The sequence below is a fragment of the Hyperolius riggenbachi genome, chromosome 1 (assembly GCF_040937935.1).
Source record: "Hyperolius riggenbachi isolate aHypRig1 chromosome 1, aHypRig1.pri, whole genome shotgun sequence".
NCBI lineage: Eukaryota > Metazoa > Chordata > Amphibia > Anura > Hyperoliidae > Hyperolius > Hyperolius riggenbachi.
The window spans coordinates 198885512-198909068 of NC_090646.1; the positions used below are offsets into that span (position 1 = coordinate 198885512).

General features: G+C 44.5%; 1 protein-coding gene across 1 annotated transcript in view; it reads left to right on the forward strand.

Moving 5' to 3' along the window:
- Positions 1-23557, forward strand: part of MGARP (mitochondria localized glutamic acid rich protein) — a 92440-nt gene that overhangs the window by 40178 nt on the left and 28705 nt on the right. The window contains exons 4-5 of the mRNA XM_068278526.1: positions 2548-2663; positions 14654-15031. Of these exons, the coding sequence (XP_068134627.1) occupies positions 2548-2663; positions 14654-15031 (494 nt within the window). The remainder of the gene's footprint in view (positions 1-2547; positions 2664-14653; positions 15032-23557) is intronic.

Below are 23557 nucleotides of genomic sequence, written 5' to 3' on the forward strand. Positions count from 1 at the left end.
TTTATCTTTTGGGGCATGGACCAGGTGATTTGTCGACTCAAGGCAGATATTTATTTCATTTACCATAAACTCTAAGGATATGGTAAGCTTAAGGTTAGCTCACCCTCATTGCTCCATTTTTTTTTCATCCGCATTAAATTAACCAAGACAAAGCAGGAGAAATTAAGTAATTGCTTAGCAGTTGTGGTGGTAGTTGGTGATTTAATCCACATATCTAAAATTGTCCAAAAATGTAATCCATTTTAAAAGGACTCCTTGAAATTTAATAACAATACTCTGGTGGCTTGTTTATGGTTACTGTGAATATCAAAAGCACCTAAAACCAGCATCTAAGGTGGCGATAAACCTCTGACATATTTTTTAACTTATTTGAGTATATATATATATATATATATATATATATATATATATATATATATATATATACATACATACACTGTATTAACTTATTTGAGATCTGCCAATTAGAGGTCAAATAAATATTATATTTCTCATATTTTTATTTTCAATTATTAATGTACCCAGTCCTATGTGAATTTGTAAAGGGGTACTCTTTTACAAGCGCTCTGTCTTCCTGTGCAAAGTGGAAATCAGTGAATCCTGTTGTTAGAAGACAATTGTATGGCGTGCATCCCATAACTTTCTTGAAGTTATTTACCAGTAATGGCTCAGTCTCCCATTGGGGAGGTGACATTACCATCTGGACAGGCAGCTTGGACTGCCGCTGTGTATGTGGAAGCAGAACAATGCCATTCATTGTTATAGAAACCAAAGGACCTTTACCCATTTCGAGTTATAATGGAGGAAATCCTTTCTTTAAATTGGAGCCCTAGTTAGGGGACTGATGCCCAGGCTGCTGGAGTGGAGATCCACACTATGGGCCTGTTCCATCTGCAAATTGTAAACACAATGTAATCAAGCTCCATCGCAGTAATAAGAAAATAAATGTCAAGATGCATAGACAAAAATATACTCCTTGCTAGGGAAATATATTTGATTGGTTCATTGGAAAATCATAGTAAAAAAAAATCACCTACTATTCTGATGTGGGTTTTTTCCTTTGAATTACTTACACAAGCAGAGACACGACAAAAAATGCAGCTGCTCTTCCTGGATAGGCCCAGTCCTGTGCAGCCCCTGCTCAGGCAGAATATCTTCTCCACACCACTTCCTTCACTGTAGAGGTTTTGTCAGTAAACGCCTGTGCATACCTAACTTATTTGTATTAATCAAAAATGACTGCATGCTGATTGATTGGCCAACTGTTAATTATCCCCACTGGCTTCACAGGCTTTGCCACTTGTACATATAGAAGACCTGTGCTGTTTTCTATTGTGCACATACTACACTTCTTGTTTTGTTTTTTCCTTTTTTTATAAAGGGTTACAACCAGAATGCTGTCTTCTGACTTACTACTCTTGTCAGCCCTCTGTTTCTCACCCAATGTCTGTCCTGTTTACCCTCTGCTGTTTGTTGAAAGTCTACAAATGCACTCATGCAAAATGAAAGACTGAGAGCATACTGAGGCATGTGACCACATTACCACACTGCTTGTTAATGTCCTGTGCCAATAACTGCAGACAACTAGCGAATATGAAGGCTACCATTCCTGAAGTGCTCATTCAAGACAGTCAACAAGATTGGTAATCATTTTACCTTGCATGACAACTAGCCAATCAAATGCACATCTTTTGGTCTTGATTGGCCCAATTCCAATCTGTATACAGTTTCCCTGCAACCAGTAATCATTAGCATTTCATTAACCATCTCTAGTAGTTATGGAAATGCCAGTTTCTGGGCTGTTCTTTGTGCATCTCCCAAAAGGACCCATCAGATATTACGATTTTCCTAGTCTGTTTATGTTTTCCATGTGTGAGAGTCAGACCTCTTTTCCACAGACTGCTAAACTGCTCATTTGTCGGTAACACCATGCTTGTCACATTTAACATGCAACAGCATTACCGGATGACGAATAACGCGTTTGTGCACAGAAACTGCATGGGGGGGACACCTGTTCACCGCCTGTGCCGAGTGCTAGCAAGCGCCCTTCCGGTGGATGGGAGCAGCTGACAGGTGGCAACTTTACCGCCTTCTGCTGTTTGTGGAAAAGAGGCCTCAAAGTAGTCAGGGGATCAACACCACGACCAGAATTAGCATTGCTCGATGAAATGAAAATCATTCTGGCTTGCATGCGCATTGGATATGACTTGAAATTGGACTTTCCAAATGCACTTTTTGGCTTTTTTAATGTAAGATATACAGTATACAATTTGTATTAAATCTCCAATGCATGCCAAAATGATTAGCAGCTCATTGACCATCTCTAGCCAGAACACTACTTGCATCTTCACACAAGATGAGGAAGGGTGCCTTCACACTATAGCCATTGCATTGCGTGATACAGTTAAGTCCCACTTAACTGGAACTCGGGCATCTGGCAATCTCAACTAACCGGTATGCCTAGCGAGAAACAATGTTCTTTCCTATATTTGTGTAGCAGAAGCTACGTAGGATTCCTCCAGTCGTCGGTCTTCTTCACTCCTGTAGTTCTCAGTGGCTTTGCAGTGTCCTCGTATGCGTCCCTGTTGTGTCACCTGACACATCAGAGCCATATACGGAGGATGCCGGAAAGCCACAGAAGCAGACCTGTCCCTGGAGGATTTGTAAGTGATTGCCACTGCTGCGCACCTCCTTGCCTGTCATACGGGGGAGGTTAGTGTTAAATATAAGGCCGGTTGTTTGACTTCTTAAGCAACCACTATAATCACATACCCGGCATCAGGCACTGCCCACCTGTTTCGCATAAATGAACCGCTACTGTAATTCTGCATGTGAACTCACTGCCCATACAATTCTATGGGCCCGTTCACATTTCTGGGTTGTAACGGATCATGTAATTCATGCAGTAAGTTTATGGATAAAGTGCATGAATATGTGCACATTGCATAGACATTGACCAGGCTTTGAAATAATCATTGCAGTGCACACACACTATAACGAATGCATTATGCAGCATACACAGGGTGATTACAGTATAAAGGTGCCCAATAACATTCCAATTTCCCAAAGAATCGACGGTTTGATTCTATCATTGGAATCGATCGGAAACGGTCGTTCGGGCACACCAATAGAGGCAAAAATGATAACCAATCCAATCAGACTAAAGGAATCGGTTACAAATTCGGATCAGTAGAACAATGGTTCGTTGTTGACTAGCACTATTGACAGTGCCCGATTGAATTTTCTGGAGATTGTACCGTTAATGGGCACCTTAGGGAGCCACTCCTCTCCAAGAAAAATTCCTGACCTCACTCATTACCTAGTCTGCTGTTAAAGTGTACCTGAGATGAAAACACAAGGATTTATACTTACCTGGGACTTCTTCCAGCCCCCTGTCATCCTTGGGGTCCCTCAGTGTCCATCTAGTCCCGTCCATTCCGCTGCTGGCAGCCCCAGTAAAGTCTCTGACGGAGCAAGTTGGTAACTATTATGCCTGCGTGGCTCTGGTTGGGTACCTCCTTGGTAGCACTCACGCCTGCTCAGTTACAAACCACAGTAGTGTGGCCAGGGCAGCAGCAGTCCCTGATTACCAGGGCTGACAGCGGGATAACGAAGGGGATCGGACAGACATCAATATCAACCCCAGGAAAGTATAAATCCTTGTGTTTTCATCTCAGGTTCACATTAAAAGGGAGGAGTGGGAGATGTTTACGCAAGTGAACACTCTCCTCAATATCCTAGAATGCAAACTAAGCAACTTGTCCAGTTTGTAGTGATGATGTTAGTAAATGGCACTGGAACAAGCATTTCCATTGAACGAGTATTCATGGAAAAGCTCATACTGTCTATCCACCCTGCATTATGAAAGTAATATGTTTTTTCGTTCTTTTTACAATTCAGAGCGGTATACATATGTTCAGAAAATCCACCAAAGTGCATGTTAAATTCACCATTCATACTTTGTTATGCCATTTTATGTTTCTAACACCACTACTAAGCATAAGAATCTGTTAATGGATGTAATGGAACCAGCCGTCCGTCGCAGCCCGGCGCCTCATTGCAAATGCTTTTCTGCACACTTACAGGAAAGCATTTGTCGGCTTTCGGCGACGCTTTCCTACGTGAGACATTTTTCATCCACATAGGGGGACACGAAAACATTATGGTAAATGATCCTGGAAGCAACCTGCTAGGCGCCGAGTAGACGACACCAGAAATCGGGATTGAAACATGTTTGTGTAAACAGTGGCAAGTGATTGTTTCAACGGCTATCCATTCATCTTAATAGACTGTTTTTAAATGGGGAGAGCCGCAGCCGCCATTTACTGTCGCAGATCCATTTGTGTGAACCATCCCTAACTATGCAATAAGTTATGGGTATAAGTATCACTAACCATATTCCCCTACTTACATGTTCAGGAGTCATCTTCCAAGGCAAAGGGGGATTCATGTTCATAGATTGAAAGCTCAGAGTTATACAAATCCACATTAAGTACATAAATCACTTTGTAATGTACCATATCCTCTTAAAAGCTTATTTTCAGAATGAAAATAATGCTCCTTACTTTTCAGCTTTAGATAAGTGTACCATTGTGCATAGCAAAGCTGGGGGACAGATTAAAGGTGCATACACATATCCAATTTTGATTGGTCAATCAATCACTCATTTTACCACCTCCATATAGTATGAGGGCAAACAGATTGTTAATAGTATGAACAGATTGTGTAGGTAAGCTCTCATACTACATGGATGAGGTAAGTGTGTACCTGGCTTAGGATGGGCTCACACTCGTATTTTTTGTGCATTGTCTGCACAGGCAATCTGAGAACTAAATTTAATCAATGGTTCACAACAAAAAACAACTGACAGCAATGCAGCACTGCCAGACGCAGAAAACCGGACGCAGAAAACTGATAGACAAATGTGGATCCAGCCGTAAGCATGGTTTGTTAGACTCTGTAACAAAAAAAAAATGTCCCTTGTGGGGTACTTGCAGGGCCGATTCTAGACAGGCACATATGAGGGGGCAGTCAGTAATGTGAAGGGGGCATCACAATCAATTAGAAATGATTGTTCGTATGAACGATCAAAATGATCGTTTGGGACCACTAATGCACAAAACTCTCCTAACCAATCCAATTAGATTAATGAAATTGAGCCCAAAATAGGATCGATTTCATTAATCTATTCGGATTGGTTAGGAGACATTTGCCCATTAGGCAAATGTGGGGCTGTTTGCCACCGTCCTACCCCTAGAGTAGAGCGGTGTGTGTTAACTTGTAATGTGCACCTGATGGGCAGATAGCAGCATGTACTTGGCTTGATTCACTAAACCGTGATAACTCATATCATGGCCACGCTAGTGTTTTTGCGCACAATTGTTCACGATTGCACGCGAAAACGCTAGTGCGGCCATGATATGAGTTATCACGGTTTAGTGAATCAAGCCCACTGAGTGAGGTGAGGCCTAGATGTATTTCTCTCACCTGTTAACTGCTGCTGCCAGGGCCTCCTCCTGTATGTGGCTTTTCCCTTTCTCTCTTCCTCCTCTGCCCCCTCCGCCGATCACCTCAGCTGGCTGCCCGGTCCTCAGGACACTGTGCATCGACGAGCATCCTTGCAAGTTGCAAACTGTGGCAGTATGCTCTGCCCCCCTCGCACCTCTCTCCCCTGCTTTGTCTGCTGCCTGGATGTGGGAGGAATCGGCCCGGCAGGGAGGATGTGCGTCTAGAATTACCCGGGTGTCCCGACCGGTGGAAGGGACTCGTCTCCATGATAACTGGGAGAGCTGGCCAGTTGGGAGGAGGTGTAGCGCTGAAAGCCAATGAGAGCGTGAAGGGCATCCTCTTCATGCTCCAATTGGCTGTCAGTGATACACTTCCTCCCGACAGGCCGGCTCTCCCAATTACAAATGGAGAAGCATCCCCTCCACCCCAAGGGACACTCGGGTAATGTTGTGGTCGCTTGCACGCACATCCGCCCTACTGGGCCGATCCCCCTCCCCCATGTCCGGGCAGCAGACAGAGCAGAGTAGAGCAGCTTGAGAGGGAACCCTACCCCTTTGAAATTTTGATTTGAGGGGGCTCTGCCTCCTCTTGCCCCTGCCTAGGGCCGGCCCTGTGTGTATGCCTCGGGAGGGGAAGCCTCTGGATCCTAATGAGGCTTCCCTTGTCTTCCTCCTTCCCACGGTGGCAGCACTGGCTCCCCAGAAACTACAGCCAACAAGGGAAGCCGGCTGTGGCACAAGCCCAGTAGCGCCTGCAATATTTACCTTCCCCAGTGCAGTAGCAGCTACCCAATGGGCTCAGGTGGAAATAGCCAAGCCCGCTTGGGTCCGCTTTGGTGTGCAGGCGACTCGCGCCTGCGCAGTAGAGTGGACCCAATCTGGCTTGGCTATTTAAGCCCGAGCGGAGTGCCACTACTGTGCCTACACTGGAGCCAGAGAAGGTAAATATTTACATGCCCGCTGTTCGTAGGCTTCTAGGGCTGCCACTGTGGAGAGGAGGAGGATGGGGAAGCTTTGTTAGGATCTCGATGCTTCCCCCTCCCTAGAGGGAGAGGGAAGCGTCTAGAGGGGTTTTCTTTTATTACAGGTTTCTTTAAAGATCTCTTACTATGCCCTGTAATTCCTGTGTAGACATTGCATATTTAGCTTCACTTTCCTATCTAGAGTGGGTGAGAGGTACAGGGGACTCCACCTTCCTCCCAAAGCCTAAAGGGTTTCATACACTGAGCCGATTAGCGGCCGATCGATTTGCGGTCGTTTTCGAGCGATTTCAATCGATCTGACATGCTGGAAAATCTAGGTCGATCTGTTGAGATTGCATATCATTTTGCATTGGACCTAATGAAAATCTGATGGCAAAAAAAAAATGCCATCAGATCGATTTTCAATACATTTCCTACTGAAATCTATTGGAAATCTGTTCCTAGTAAAAAATGTCCCTAAACACATCAGATAGATCAGAAATCTATCTGATGATCTATCTGCTGCTAATCTAACGAGTGTATGGCCACCTTTATGCAGAGTGGCACAAGGAGCACTTCATTTGTACCTGGTCTGGACATAGGACTGCATTGTAACGGATCTGTATTAAAATCTGTGTACAGTCTCCATTGCAGTTCACACTCATTATAATGCGTGCGTTGTGCAACTGACCACTGTGAAACCAGCCTTAAGGTGGCCATACACTGGTCGATGTGCCATTAGATCGACCAGCTGACAGATCCCTATCTGATCGAATCTGATCAGAGAGGGATCGTATGGCTGCCTTTACTGCAAACAGATTGTGAATCGATTTCAGCCTGAAACCGATTCACCATCTGCTGAGCTGCTCCTGCCGCCTGTCCCCCCCCGTATACATTACCTGATGCTGGCTCCCGGGCATCTTCTCCGCATTGCACGGCTCTGTTCCGGCTCCATTACGGCGCTTCCTGTGTTACTCCGTGACCAGGAAGTTCAAATAGAGCGCCCTCTATTTGAACTTCCTGGTCACTGCAGTGACACAGGAAGCGCCGGGATGGATGGAGCCGGAACAGAGCCGTGCAGCGTGGAGAAGACGCCCGGGAGCCAGCCTCAGGTAATGTATACTTGATCGGATCGGCCGCCGCTAGCGACGCGCACTTTACCCGCGGGCGATCGAGGGTAATTTCCCGCACGGCGCGATCGACGGACCGATCCGATTTCGGGAGGAAATCGGATCGGCAGCTGCGTTTACCGCAAACGATTGGCAGCAGATTCGATCCCAGGATCGAATCTGCTGTCGAAACGGCCGGGAATCGAGCCAGTGTATGGCCTGCTTAAGGCTAGTTTCACACTGGGACGTTGCATACCCTGTAAAAACAGGATTGCAATGGAGTGGAAAAGTCACATCACACAGGGGGCTTGATTCACTAAACCATGATAACTCAAATATCACACCTTATCGAAGATATCACACCTTATCAAAGTTAACATGCCTTATCAGCAGGGCTGTGGAGTCGGAGTCGAGGAGTCAGAGTAATTTTTGGGTACCTGGAGTCAGAGTCGGGCAAAAATGCACCGACTCCGACTCCTAATGAATTTAAACTGTAATTAAAATAGAAAATATGATAAAATGTCCTATTTCTCAGATAATAGTCATCATAAATAATTTATATATACAGGCTTTATTCTTACAGCATGGATGTTATTTAGTATATATAAAAGATTCATGTGTACACATCATATACTGTATATGATGTGTACACAGGAATCTTTTATATATACACTAAATAACATCTATGCTGTAAGAATAAAGCTTGATGTCTAACTGTCACTAATAGAGATGGTCAATGAGATGGAAATAATTCTGCGTTGATGCTGGTTTATGCAAATGTATGCACTCCCTTTGCTCATGAAATCAAATAATTTGATATGTCGTTAAAAGTTGGTTTGGTGACTACGAATCAAAGTGGACCCAAATTAAAAATACAAGATTTCAGAAATAAAATCTATTTTCCAAATTATAATAATAAATAGCAGCCTTTTTTCAGCTGCACGATGACAAATATTTACATTTATTGGAGGAACCCCTTCTTTCCTTTCATATTGCCGCGACAGACTCCGGCAAACTGGTGGAGGAGATCAAAAACAAAACACAGGCGGCTACTGATGATGTCACAGGGGAGGTGATCTCAGCTTGTGTGAGATTTCACATAGACGACACCCCTGTGAGGGAGGGTAGAAGATGACAAACACACCCATGATCTAAAACCTCCTACTAAGCTCAGAAGTAATGGCTGCCACCTGTATAACCCTGGTTATGAAAAGAGTGAAAAGCATGCACTGAAATGCTCATAGGCCTTCAAGGAGTGTTTATTTATCTTTGTATGTGTCAGAGTGGTGCAACTAAATATTTTGAGTTAAATAAAATGTTTGGTTTGGATCCACTTTAAAGGGTACCTGAGACAGATGAAAAGACAAGGTTTATACATACCTGGGGCTTCCTTCAGCCCCCTTCAGGCTAATCAGTCCCTCGCTGTCCTCCTCCGCCACCTGGATGTTCTGCTATGAGTCCCGGTAGTTCAGCCAGTCAGCGCAGTTCGGCCGTCTTTCGCTCCCACAGCCAGGAGCATTCTGCACCTGTGCAATAGTGCTGAGCAGTTGTAGTACGCTCCCAGCGGTGGAGTGTGTGCATGCACACTACGCCCAACTGGCTCAAGTACCTGGACCCATAGCAGACGAACCAGGTGGTGGAGGAGTACAGCGAGGGACTGATTAGCCTGAAGGGGGCTGGAGGAAGCCATGTATGTATGAAACTTTAATTTCATCTGTCTCAGGTTTACTTTGTTACACAGTAGTAATATACTCTACATATGCACTCCCCACAGAGCTGCAGGGAATCCACTGAGAATGTTGTGCACATTGAACACAGAGGTGTTGTCTATAACCCATGTTCAGATTGTGCATGAAGAATGTGTAATAGAGAAAGAATCCTCTCATTCCCCTGCAGAGTACCTGCACATCACTCTTACATGTACCCACAGTTACATTGCCTAGGGCCTGATAGATGTTCTTTGTTCCTGTCTGTACCTTCTACAAGTACTCTTACCAAGGACTAGTTTTATGCTGGGGATACACGGATCGACCGGCGGCTCGATTAGCCGCCGGATCGACCCCAGCCGCGTCCCCGCTTGTCCACGCGGATCGATTACTACTCGCCCCCGCCGGCGCTTCCTTATCAGCGCTCGATTCCCTGCCATTATCCGCAGGCGGGAATCGAGCGGGCGGGGGTCGAGCGGCTTTATCGGGCCAGCTGAATATTATCAGTTGTCCGGATCAGCTGGTTGATACACGGTACAGAAACGTACCGTGTATCCCCAGCATTTGTCTATGACTAAAAGTATTAGAGGCAGAAGATCAGCCGGCTAGCCAGGTAACTGGTATTGTTTAAAAAGGAATAAATATGGCAGCCTCCATAGCCCTCTAACTTCAGTTGTATTTTAAAATTCCTAAGCGTTGGCAGTTAAGAGATGCATTTCATGTTACAGACTTTTAATCAACAAAATTGTAATTTGCAAATTAGAGGAGTCGGAGTGGGAGGAATCCTAACCTGAGGAGTCGGTGGATTTTTGTACCGACTCCACAGCCCTGCTTATCAGAGTAGCATAGCGAGCGCTACGAACCCGCAGGGGCTCAGGGCAGGACTAGTGTCATTGCCAGTTAGCAGGCACAAGTTTGTAGCGCTCACTATGCTACTCTGATAAGGGGTGTTAATTTTGATAAGGTGTGTCTTTGATAAGGTGTGATATTTGAGTTATCACGGTTTAGTGAATCAAGTCCCGTGCGTGTGCGATGCAACAGATACTCTGAAGTGTACAGTACATAAAACGTATGCTTCACTGCAACTGTATGAAACAGTCAGTTGGAATAAAGTGAGGGATTCTGTGTGGTACCGGACTACATGTCTGGTACTGCAAAGCTTGCCTCACATTATTCCAAGGGATTTATGCTTTGAAGTAAGCCTAACCCTAAAGGCAGGTACACACTTGCAATTTAGGTGGTTCTGGGCTCCTTTTCCAAGTGTGTACAGTCCTAGTCAAAAGTTTTAAGAATTACACAAATACTGGTTTTCACAAACTTTGTTGCTTCAGTTTTTATGATGGCAATTTGGGCAATTTGCATATACTCCAGAAAGTTATGACAAGTAATCAGATGCACTGCAAAGTCCTTAGCCTCCTTGAAAATGAACTTAATCCTCAAAAAAATATTTCCACTGCATTTCAGCCTTGCCACACAAGGACCTGCTGAGATCATTTCAGAAATCTTGTTAACACAGGTGAGAGTGTTGACGAGCACAAGACTGGAGATCATTCTATTATACTGATTGAGTTAGAATAGCAGACTGGATGCTTTGAAAGGAGGGTGAGGTTTAAAATCATTATTCTTCCTCTGTTAACCATGGTTACCTGCATGTAAACACATGTTAACATCATTGTGTTGCATAAAAAGAGCTTTACAGGTAGGATATTTTTACTGGATCATCAAGAACTTCAAGGAGAGAGATTTAGTTGTAAAAAAAAAGGCTGCAGGGTGCCAAGGAAAGTCCAGCAAGTGCCTGGACCATCTCCTAAGTATGATTCTACTGCGGGATGGGGGTGCCACCAGTGCAAAGCTTGCTCAGTAGACGACAGGTAATGGTGAGTGCCTCTGTACTAAGAGTGAGGCAAAGACTTTTGAAGGATGGTCTGGTGTCAAGAAGGGCAGCAAAGAAGCCACTTCTCTCCAAGGAAAACATCGGGGACAGGCTAAAAAGTACAGGGTTTGGACTGCTGTGCTGAGGACTGAACTAATGTAATTTTCTCTGATGAAGCCCCTTCCTAATTGTTTGTGGCATCTGGCAAAATTATTGTCCAGAGAAGAAAAAAGTGAACGCTACCATCAATTCTGTCTCATGTCAACAGTTATCTTAGGCCATTCATGTGTGGGACTGCTTCTCATCCAAGGGGGTGAACAAACAAAAACCCACAAATTCTGCTAAACCCAAGCATTGTTTATGAAAGAAGGGATTGCCATCAGTTAGGATGTGGCCCAGAAGTTGGTTAACAGCATGCCAGGGTGAATTGCAGAGGTCTTGAATAAGAAGAGTCAACACTGCAAATATTGACTCTGCATAAACTTGATGTAATAGTCAAGAATAGCCTCTGAAACTTATGAAATGTTTTTAATTATACTTCAATACACCACAGAAACCACTGACAAAAATATCTATAAACACAGCTGCAAACTTTGTGAAAACCAGTATTTGTACATTCTCAAAACCTTTGGCCATGGCTGTATAATACACCCCAATACCTGTCAACAATATATTTGTGATGGATGTGTTGGAAAATCTTGCCCAATTGTTTATTTTATCTTCAAGGCTCTAGCTCAGCAGTTCCCAACCCATGAATGTGTTGCAGGAACTCTGGGTATGCGTTGCTGAATTTTGTCAAGTCCATGGGCACCTGGTTGGTTAAAAGAAAGAATTGTGGCCTGGAGCCAGGGCCGGTTTAAGCAACAATGGGGCCCCAGGGCAAAATAAACCTGCCCCCCCCCCCAACATATACCCCGGAACAAAAATCGGCATTAGGGGACTTTTTTTGCAGCTCGTATAACAGGGTGTGAAGTCCCAATTGGTCGGAGCTCCACATTCTGGCTATCCCAACCTGCATGGGGGACAAGGTGTTAAAAAGTTTCAAAAGGGGGGACCCCACATAATTAAAAAAAAAAAAAAATTCCCACACTCTAAACATAAAAAAAATAATTGGGAAAATAGGAAAAAATGCCAGGGATCTTCATACAGCCATATTGCGGCTGTATAGCGATCCCTGGCCAAAGCGCTGTGGCTGCGTATAGACCCCCTGGAAACCCCGTCAGGAAATGTATTGCGCTTTCGTTTGATGCATGTAAAATTACACTACAGTTAGGTTTGCTACTAAAAAAGACATTTACCGCATTTAAAAGTATACTTTTTTCCTTCAAAACTTTAAAATCGATTTTCTCAAAAACTATAAGGTCTTTTTGAAAAATTGTTTTTTTCTTTTATTCCTAATGATCTCCTTAACATATCCTGCAAATTTAGGGTTTCTAGCATTTAAGGTGGATTTGCTATTAACCATTAAAGTCGGCAGGTTTTTAAATGTGTATTTTTTTTTCCCTTTGAAACTTTAAAATCGATTTTCTCAAAAACTATAAGGCCGATTTGAAAAAAAATTTTTTCTCTTGTAGCCACTGGGGGCCCCTACAAGCTCTGGGGCCCTGGGGCAGCTGCCTCCTTTGCCTTAATGGTAGCGCCGGCCCTGCCTGGAGCAATGTTATCTCTGCCCCTGGAGTGTCTTCCTCTCCATCCCCTGCAGCAGCCTCCTCTGCCTCCATCCAGTAAGCCCCGGCTCTCTTTCAGTTATTGTACACTACTTGAGGGAGGCAGGGCTAGTTTTTATGGCTTGTGAGTGAGAATGGCATATATAACAGTGTCCCTTTCCCACACAGCATGCTCACCTGCCTCTCCCCACACAGAACCCTCACAAGCTTCTCCCATCACAAAACCCTCACCAGCCTCTCCTCATGCAGCACCCTCACCTGCCTCTCCTCATGCAGCATCCTCATTAGCCTCTTCTAATCCAGCACCATCACCTGCCTCTCCTCATGCAGCATCCTCACCAGCCTCTCCTTATCCAGCACCCTCACCTGCCTCTCTCCACCCAGCACCCTCATCCGCCTATTCCTACCAACCACCCTCACTTGCCTTTCCCCACACAGCACCCTCACTGCCTTTCCCCACACAGCACCCTCACTGCCTCTCCCCAAACAGAACCCTCAACAGCCTCTCCTCATCCAACACCCTCACCTGACTCTCCCCACTCAGCACTCTCACCAGCTTTTCCCCACACAGCAGCCTCATGGCATCTCCCCACACAGCACCCTCACCTGCCTCTCACCACCCTGCTACATCACCTGCCTCTCCCAACTCAGCATCCTCATTTGACTCTCCCCACACAGCACCTTCACCAGCTTTTCCCCACCTCACTGGCCTCTCCACACACTGCACCTTCACCTACCTCTGCACACCCACCCAGCACCCTTACCTGCCTCTGCTCACTCACCCAACAGCCTCACCTGCTTCTCCCAAAATAGCACCCTCAACATCCTCTGCACACCCACCCAGCACCCTCAACTGCCTCTGCACACCCACTCTCACCTGCCTCTGCACAACTGTCCATCATTCTCACCTCCCTCTCCCCCCACAGCACCTTCACTTACTTCTGCACACCCACCCAGCACCCTTATCTGCCTCTGCATACTCACCCAAAACCCTCACCTGCCTTTACCCACACAGCACCCTTAGCTGCCTCTGCATACCCATCCAGCACTTTCACCTACCTCTGCACACCCACCTAGCACTCTCAACTACCTCTGTACACCCACCAAGCAACCTCACTTGCCTCTGCTCATCCACACAGCATCCTCACCTGCTTCTCCCCACACAGCACCCCACCTGCCTCTGCACAACCATCCATCATCCTCACCTGCCTCTCCCCACCCAGCACCGTCACTCGCCTCTGTCTTTGACAGGATTTATCTAGTTAGATAAATTGGCCAAAGAAAACTTTATCTGCTGATTTCAACCAAAAAATGAAGGAGCACAGACTTGCTTTAGTTTTTCATGCTGTGTAGTAAAATACAAAGATATAAAAATATATAATATACAAATATATTATACTTTGATTATAAAAAAAAGGGTGTGAAAACTTTCCACCACATGTTCATCAGAATGTACTATGTATATAAATAAACAATAATTCTAAAACAAATGGTTAAGAACCCCCTATGAATTACGTATGGCTTCACTTCACGGAGCTTTATCAAACACTTTCTCAAACGTTTGATAATTTACCTCATGGGTAAAATCTAATTTTGAATTCACTAAGGTGTTATAGATTTATTGAATGTTTTATCGATGAAATGATCAATAAATCTATAACACCTTAGTGAATTCAAAATTAGATTTTACCCATGAGGAAAATTATCAAACATTTCATAAAGTGTTTGATACAGCTCCGTGAATTGAGGCCTAGTTGTTATTACGATAAACATCAATAGTTTGTGCCTTCAGGTATGCTCCAGCACTTAGTTTTGCATTGGTGCTTGAGTGCTGTCCTTGGATAAATGTTCTTTGTTGGAACTGCATTATTCTTACTCAAATACTTTAAAAGGTAAGACTGTGGAAGCCGAGGAAGTGTCTCTTGTGAATGCTGTTGAAATAGGCATAGAGGAAGCAGCAGCGGAAGAGGTCGCAGTGCAAGAGGAAGTACAAGTCGCCACCACATCCTTAGAGCCAGAACAAGCTGTGACTGTGACTGAAGAGGAAACTTCACCAGCACCCGCTGAGGTAGAACAAGCTGTGACTGAAGAGGAAACTTCACCAACACCCGCTGAGGAAGAACAAGCTGTGACTGAAGATGAAATTTCACCACCAGCACCTGCAGAGGAAGAGCCAACAGTGACTGTGGAGGCATCTACACAGCAAGGTTACAAAAGTTACCGAGTTGTTGTTTTTTTTAGCATGAACTGTTTTCACTGAACTCAGTAATGCCCTAGAGAGAATTTTAAAATATTTGTAGGCTAGCAGTCAATGCATTAAATATAACGTTTTTGTATGTCTTCTGACAGGTGCATTGTTCCAGACCCTCTGTGGCACAATAACCCCTTAGGGCCCTTTCACACTGGGACGGTGCAGTATTTTTACCGCACCGTACCACACTGGAGGGCTTTAAATGTCTATGGGGATTTTCATACCAACATGGCGCAATGCGACGGAAGTGACGTTTTTGGGGCACCCCCGATGCGAGGGCAAATCTACATTACCGTGCGTTTCTGTGGTGGACCGGAAGTTATGTAAGTGTATGGCGACGCATATATTTTAAATCGTGCATGCGCGGAAGCGTATTTTAGCAGTACACTTCGGCACACGTGATCGCTTCGACCAATGGAAGAGAATGTCGCTTCCTCCTTCCCCGGCTGCCAGATTACCACGTACTAATGCAGTAATCCCTATAGGCCCCTGAAGGCATGTTTTGTGCAGTTCGGCCCTAGGGCCATACCGCTACGACCAATCCTCAGTCAATTTTGGCATTTCAGCGGTGTCGCTATTGATACAGCACTAACATTTTCATTACTTACGCCATCTAAGTGATATATATATATATATTATATATTTTATTCTTTATTTATTTTTTCAGGACAATCTAGGCTTTCTCTAGGTAATTTTTTTTTTTTTTTTTCACAAAGCAGAATTTTATTTGACAGGGAAATATTAGGCTTCAATGCAGAAAATATAAAATGTTTTCTTTCTAATTTTCATATGACAAGTGTCACAGTTATAAAATACATCAAATGATATTCTTTGGCTCCTCCCGGATTAAAATGATACCATATATGCTTTATTTCATTACTGTTTCGGTATGTGGCATGGTGCCCTCATTATCCATAGCCTGCACCCCTGTACTGATCAGAGCTGTACAGATGCACTGCTAGGTGACAGCAGAGCGATGGATCCGTACAGCATTGGTGCCCAGAACTTTCTCCCTAGTGATTATATCTGATTCCTATGAGTGGCAGTCATTAAAGGTGTATAAATATGTACAGGTACACAGGGTAGCGAGGGGTTAATAGGCTAAGTAGGTGTTATAATTCCAGTATATGTATAGCGATTGTCTCCTTGCGAGGTAGCCACTAAAGCACACTTGATTAGGAAGATCCAACAGTCGAACCCAGGTCTCCTATATCAGAGGCAGAGCCCTTAACCAATACACTCCCCAGCCACTGTTTTAAAACTTCACTTGAAAAAAAACCTTACTTTTTGCTATAATCACTTCCTACAATGTGGATATTTATATGCATCTAATTTGTGCACTTTTAGTGCAATAAAGACATTTATGTAAGCTTTGTGCAAGCGCTTCTGCACGCCTGCATTAGTTCCCTTAAGCCCATGGCATGAAGTGTTTAATCAGAAGCGTACACAAATGGCTTTGTTCTACTGAGCATGCACAAGCCTTAAAGAGAATCTGAAGCAAGATTAAAACTCGCTTTTCACCTTATATTCAACAGGGGCATGTTTGCCCCTGCTAAAACGCAGCTATCCCATGGCAGAACGGGGGGTCTTTACCCCCCAAATTCCCTCTGCGGTGTCCGGGGATCGCTTCCTGTTGAGGCAGGGCTAATGGCGGCAGCCCTGCCTCTCAGCGCGTCTATCACCGCGGATCGCCGCCTCTCCCCCGCCCCTCTCAGTCTTCTTTCACTGAGAGGGGCGGGGAGAGGCGGAGATCCGCCGCTGATAGACGCGCATGGAGGCAGAGCTACAGCCATTAGCTCTGCCTCCATTAGCAGCAAAATCTACGACCAAGTTGATTGTGGATTTTGCAGGGGGGGTTTTGGGGGATAAAGACCCCTCGTTCTGCCGCGGGATAGCGGCGTTTTAGGGGAAAACATGCCCCTGTTAAATATAAGGTAAAAAGCGAGTTTTAATGTCGCTTCAGAGTCTCTTTAAGGCTCGTACACACATCGGATTTTCGCAAACGACCCATCGTTTGGACGGATTGTTCAAGTCCAGTCTTATCAGCTGAACGACAGACTGTACATACGCCCGATTTGACGGTCAAACGGCCGGTCGTCTGGACGTCCAAAGGACGGGTCGTTTACGAAAAATCCGACGTGTGTATGTACCTTTACTTGCACATGCCTAGTTGGGATGTGCCCGTCCATGGCCAAGAGTGTGGCCAGAAAAAGGCTCTATGAGGATCTGGGAAACTTCTGGACCATCCAGAGGATTCCAGTTAATGAGGTATCTAACTTTTTTTCCTCCTCCCCACTTCAGCTTTACTTTAAAATAGGCACTGAGCAATAATGCAGTATACTTGCATTATTTATGTTACACCCTTTTAAATATGTAGGCAACTCAACCCCAATGTGTTTAGTATAATGTATTACACTGTACTTGTACTAAATGGCAGCAAGTTGCACTTTGTGCTGGTCTCAGCTTCAGTAATCTGTCTGAGAATTTCTATACATCTCTGCAGGGTTAAAGGATACCTGAACTGACACGATGAGATATCATTGGTACATATAATACTAGACCTACTAAGAAATTGTTTAAAGTCTCTTTCCGGTTTCCTGTACAGAAAGTATTAATAAAATAGTGCTGTTATCTATGCAAATGAGTCAGTCAAACAGAATGTCAAATTTTGCCTGATGTCCTGGAAAGTAACTAGTAGGCAAAACACTTTTATCTGGCTGAAGAAACAATTCTCATGAGATTTAAATGCTAGACAGTTCTCCTTCACCGGGAAACTCCTGCACATGGCAACAGGCTGGGGAGAGAATTCAGACACACAGTGACACTTTTAGGGCTGAGCCACACACCACGCTGCAAAGTGCTTTGCAATCTGTCTGCACTGTGTTTGTGTTTTTGAAAACACTCCACAGCACTAAAATCGCCACAATCACGTTTTTCCGACGATTGTGGTGAATTTGCCATGATTTTAATGCAAGTCAATAGGAGTATGTTTTCAAATCGCAAATGCAGCGCAACAGATCGCAAAGCACTCTGCAGTATTGCTTAGCACTAAAGGAGAGGAGAGGCGTAGTCTGCTATACACACCTTCAGAAAGGTGGCCACTGGTCATTTGCCCAGTTCTTTGGGCTGATTTGTCTAATAAGCATGTACAGCAAATTGAGGAGTATATTTTCAAATAATCTCAGAAACTGACCATACACTTTTAAGTGCAATCTGGGCAGATAGGTGAGTTTCATACATGTGAGGGATTTGGTTGGAGTGGGGTTAGCAGTTTTAAGTCTGCTGCAGTGGCTGTGGTATAAAGGAAAACGTACCCTATTTTTTGGCATATAAGACACACTTTTTCTTACCCAAAACGGGGGAAACTGGATGTGTGTTATATTCTGAATATACAGAAAACATTAGTGTAGAGTGCGTAGGGAAGCTCTTACACATCCTGCCGCCGCTCTCCTCTCCCCCTCACTCTAGCCGCGATCCTCTTTTCCCTCTCCAGGTGCAGTTCACTGATGCCGCTGCTAGGTTCCTCCTGGCCTCCTGTGAATGAATAAGCATAAGCAAGCATTAGTGACATTTTCCCCCTCTCCAGCTGCGGTCGTCTTCTCCAGTGCCACTCACGGAAAGCTGCCGCTATACACCAGGTTATTCTTCCTGGCCTCCTCCTTCTTCCTGTTCACTGAAGGTGCAGTCTGGAGCAGGGCCGGGCCGAGGCAGAGGCTGGAGAGGCTCCAGCCTCAGGGCGCAGTGTAGTAGGGGGCGCACAATTCATTCAGCTGTCATTCCCAATTGTGTTTGAAACAGAAAGAAATAAGAAAAGGGGATACATGACAGTGACTGCAAGCCAGATAAATAGAGATTAAGGTGTTGGGGATGTTGGGGGCACTGGGGCGCCTCTTAGTCTAATAGCAATTAGTGTGTGACGGCTGAGGTGGCAGGGATGGAGGGGCGCACTTTGCTGTCTCAGCCTTGGGTGCTGGAGGACCTTGTCCCGTCTGTGGTCTGGAGTGACCTCAGCGGCGGCTTTCTGTGAACTGCACCTGGAGAGGGAGAAGAGAATCGCGTCTGGAGTGAGGAGGAGAGGAGTGTGGCGACAGGATCATGTGTAGTATTGATGTGTTATTGTAATATTGTACTAAAAGAGCTAAATATCAGGTATGTAAGTGGCTGACTCAGTCCTGACTCAGACAGGAAGTGACTACAGTGTGACCCTCACTGATAAGAAATTCCAACTATAAAACACTTTCCTAGCAGAAATTGGCTTCTGAGAGCAAGAAAGAGATAAAAAGGGGAATTTCTTATCAGTGAGGGTCACACTGTAGTCACTTCCTGTCTGAGTCAGGACTGAGTCAGCCACTTACATACCTGATATTTAGCTATTTCAGGCAGAGAAAGAAAGAAAGGAACACAGCATAGTTATTTGTGTGCTAGGCACTGTACATACCTATGTCTATCTCATCATGTCACATGTCACTTCGGGTATCCTTTAATGTTAGCATAGTGCAGTGTAGTGAATTAAAGTGGTGTGTTGCGTCAATGCAGTGCAGTGAATTAAAGTGATGTGTTGTATCAGTGTAGTGAAGTGTATTAAAATGGTGTGTTGTGTTAATGCAGTTCATTGTAGTGAAGCATATTAATGTGGTGTGTTGTGTTAGTGCAGTGTAGTGTATTAAAGTGGTGTGTTTTGTTAGTGCAGGGATCAGTGTAATGTAGATCGTGTAAATTAGAGAAAGTTGGGGGGGGGGGGGGGGGGTCCATAAGATGTCTCTGTGCTATAGATGCACTAGGTTTAGTATTTTTTCTTTTTTGCCCTCTCTACCTAGATGCATCTTATGGTCCAAAAATAAGGTACCGGTATATAACAGACAACTACTAGTGGGGTATTGTAATTGTTAATTAGATCAGGCGTAAAAATCAGGGTTGTGGGGTCGGCACAAAAATCATCCAACTCTGACTCCTCAGTTTATGAAACCACCAACTCCAGGTACCCAAAAATTCCTTAAACTGACTCCACAGCTCACCTAATTTTTTTGAGTTGCCACTTACTCTGCACAATTTCAGGGAAGTTCCTACAGGAACAGTATGGATTGGGGCAGGGTTGCGTTCTGTCCATCAGACCAAAGGGTTTTCGCCAGACAGAAGGGAATGCCTGTATACACTACAGACTTTTGACCAATCCTTAGCTTTAGTTGTTTATTTTAATAGGTGTATTCTGTGACAATTGGGAAGAGAATGTGCAGTTTCATACTGGAATCAAGGTCACCAGTTCATCCTTTTAACTGCAAGCAAAAGGAAACAATTCCAGTAAAAACTGCATGGGGTTTAGGCTATGTAAACGTTTGTAGAGCAGCAAGATTGCCACTTAGTGACCACTTTTTACTTAATTTCTCCTCTGAGTCTAATTTGCGGTTAGTATTTCAGACCACTCCATAGACCCGGTCAGACCGTTTTAGTGTAACAGGACTTCTTGTTTCTTTTTTGTGACCAAAAGCATCTTTAATAAACATAAAACTGATGCTGTATAAGGATTAATTGTGGTTGTGAAAAAATAACTGTTAATGGCTACAGTCACAATTCAGCAATTTCTGTTTTAGTAATGCAGTAGATGCCTTTACAGTTTGCAGCCTAAGTTGTGCATAATTGAGAAACCGCATATGCGGTATAATGCACTGGCTTTGATATTAAAAAGACAAACCTGATGAAAGAACAACTAATCTTTAACCACTTCAGCCCGCGAGTTGTTTTCACCTTATGCATGAGAGGAATTTTCGCATTTCAGCGCTTCTCCGTTTCATTGCCCAATAACTATATCACTGCTTATCACAACTAAGGCCTCCTTCACATCTCTTCAGCGCAGATGGCCGTGCGATCGGAATGCAACTTGTACGATCGCACGCCATCTGCGCTGCTGCCCGCTGCTGATCCCATCCATTGACAGTGATGGGATCAGCTCTGCGCTTGCAGGCAAAATGCAAGCAGCAGTACACAAGCGCTTCATAGCGCATCGTACTGCTGCGCAGCGCAGTAGATGTGAATGGTAGAAGGGCTTTCTATGCCCTTCTGCCATTCCTGCGTTTCAGCACATCATACACGCTTCCAAATGCGCACGAAGCGCGTATAATGTGAACGAGGCCTAAGTCATCTATACCTAGGTGTTTTTTTTTGCCACCAATTAGGCTTTCTTTGGGTGGTACTTTTTGCTAATAATTGTATCCTAAATTTTTGAAAAAAATTCATTATTTCTCAGTTTTCAGTAATTATAGTTTTAAAATAAAATGTTGTACTGTGAATAAAAGCCACACATTATATTTTTATTTGCCCATTTGTCCCGGTTATTGCAACGTTTAAATCCTCATATCCTTAGTACAATGTATAGTGACAATATTTTATTTGGAAATAAAGGTGCATTTTTTTTTCAGTTTTACATCCACCACTAATTGTAAGCACATCATTTAATGGTAATATGGTAATAATGGTAATATACCCTCCTGACATACATGTTAAAAAAATGTTAGTCCTTAATGTACGTAGGTGTAATTTTACTACTTGGTCACATGATGTCCTCGCGCATTATTTTCTATTAGTGCACAATAAGTACGCAAATTGGAAGTAATGTATGGCTGTGTTACTTCGGAAGTGACGCGGGCATCTCATTGATGCCGGCGATCACGGAGACCTAGAGGGGAGATGAATGAATAGGAACAATGTTCCCATTCATTAATCTAATGATCAGTGGTGATCAGTGGTGGGAGCGAGCGAGTGGGAGGGAACGCAGCGGCACGATCACTCCTACATCTGAGAATGATCACTGTTTTTGAACAAAAACGGTGATCATTCTCGCGGCATCTCATTGATGCCGGCGATCACAAAGACCTAGAGGGGAGATAAATGAATAGGAACAATGTTCCCATTCATTAATCTAATGATCAGTGGTTGGAGCGAGTGAGTGGGAGGGAACGCAACGGCACGATCACTCCTACATCTGAGAATTGAACAAAAACAGTGATCATTCTCTCCGCACAAGCACGGATTGGCTCAGGGGACTTCTGTCCCCTGCCACCAATCCCCCGTCTCTGTGATCATCGTGGACAGTAAGATCTTCTTGGATGCCTCTTATTTCCTCCCTGGTGGCTGAGGTGATTTTGTCTGCTAGGTCAGATAGATCTTCTTTAGTGGGTAGATTGTGTAGGTAATCCCATATCTCTTTCAGAGACTTAGAGATCATAGCAGCCAAGTCTTCATCTCTGGCGGGCATGTCTTTGGGCGGAGAGCTGGCAGCCATCTTAGGTAGTGTCTAGTTGGGAGCCCGCAGGATTGTATTCTCGTTAGAGGGTCGGCGGTGTGCCTTGCCAGTATGCTTAGAGTGTCTCTTGCTCCTCCGGGGTCCACTGGCCATCCCTCTATGGCTTGGTAGAAGGGTAAAAGCACTTCAATCAGTGTTAAATTGTGATCATGGGTGAGGAGCTCTGAATAGGAGCGACTCTACGCGGCCATGGCTGACTCTGCCCCTCTCTGTGACCATCGTGATCACGGGCATCCGCCTGCACAGCCCAGTAAAGTGCATGGACGTGAGACTTACATCCGTGCGGCTGAAAAGGTTAAGTTTGAGCTCTGTACTAGTCATGCCATGTCTAGCAGACGTTCAGTTATAAATAGATGCCTCTGGGAAAATACATTTCATGTCATTGAATGTGGTTGGGGTGGACAGATGGCTCCAGAAGAAGGGAGATGGGTCTGTGTCAGCCTAGTCGTCATTCACCATAATTTAACAGCCGGATATAGACTTTCTTCTGTATCCGGGATGTTGCCTGCCTTTTCTGACTATACACAGTGGACATGGTTGTAAACTACGCTGACCCTGTACCAGCTGCAAATGGAGCAGATGGGATCTTCTTTTTAGAGGTACCTGCTCATATTTGCTTTATGCTATGCCAGACCCCAGCTTTATTTAGTTATCTTTACTCAATAAAACTGTGCAGGACCAAAGTGGATTGCCCTTAACAGTACAACTTATCTTAAACCCCAAATGGACCCACATTTTTTATTTGAAGATTGGATGAGGCCAGGGAAGTAGAAAACCCCTTCCAGGATGTTATTGCTGTCTTGACCAACATTGGGGAAAATTTGCTGTTTTCAAAGTTGTTACAACCAGGCATGTACCGTAACTAGAAAGAGCAGCAGAGGGGAGAGGGCATGGAGCTAATACAGGACTCCAGAGCAGGTATTGTTGTGGCCACACTTGTTTTGGGTGGGGTGAGCATTATGCCGCGATCCCTGGCAGATGAGTCTCCTGGTTGTGGGAGTCACCAAGTGTAGACAGGGAAAGGGGTGTAAATATTGGAGGAGGGCACCAACATGTTGCTGATGATTTGGACTTTAAATCACTAGTTACAAAGGACAGAAAGCAAGGGAAATCTCCCCATTGGAGACACCTACATCGATCACAGTCTGACAGTGGCCCTAATGCTAGGTACACACTATGAGATTT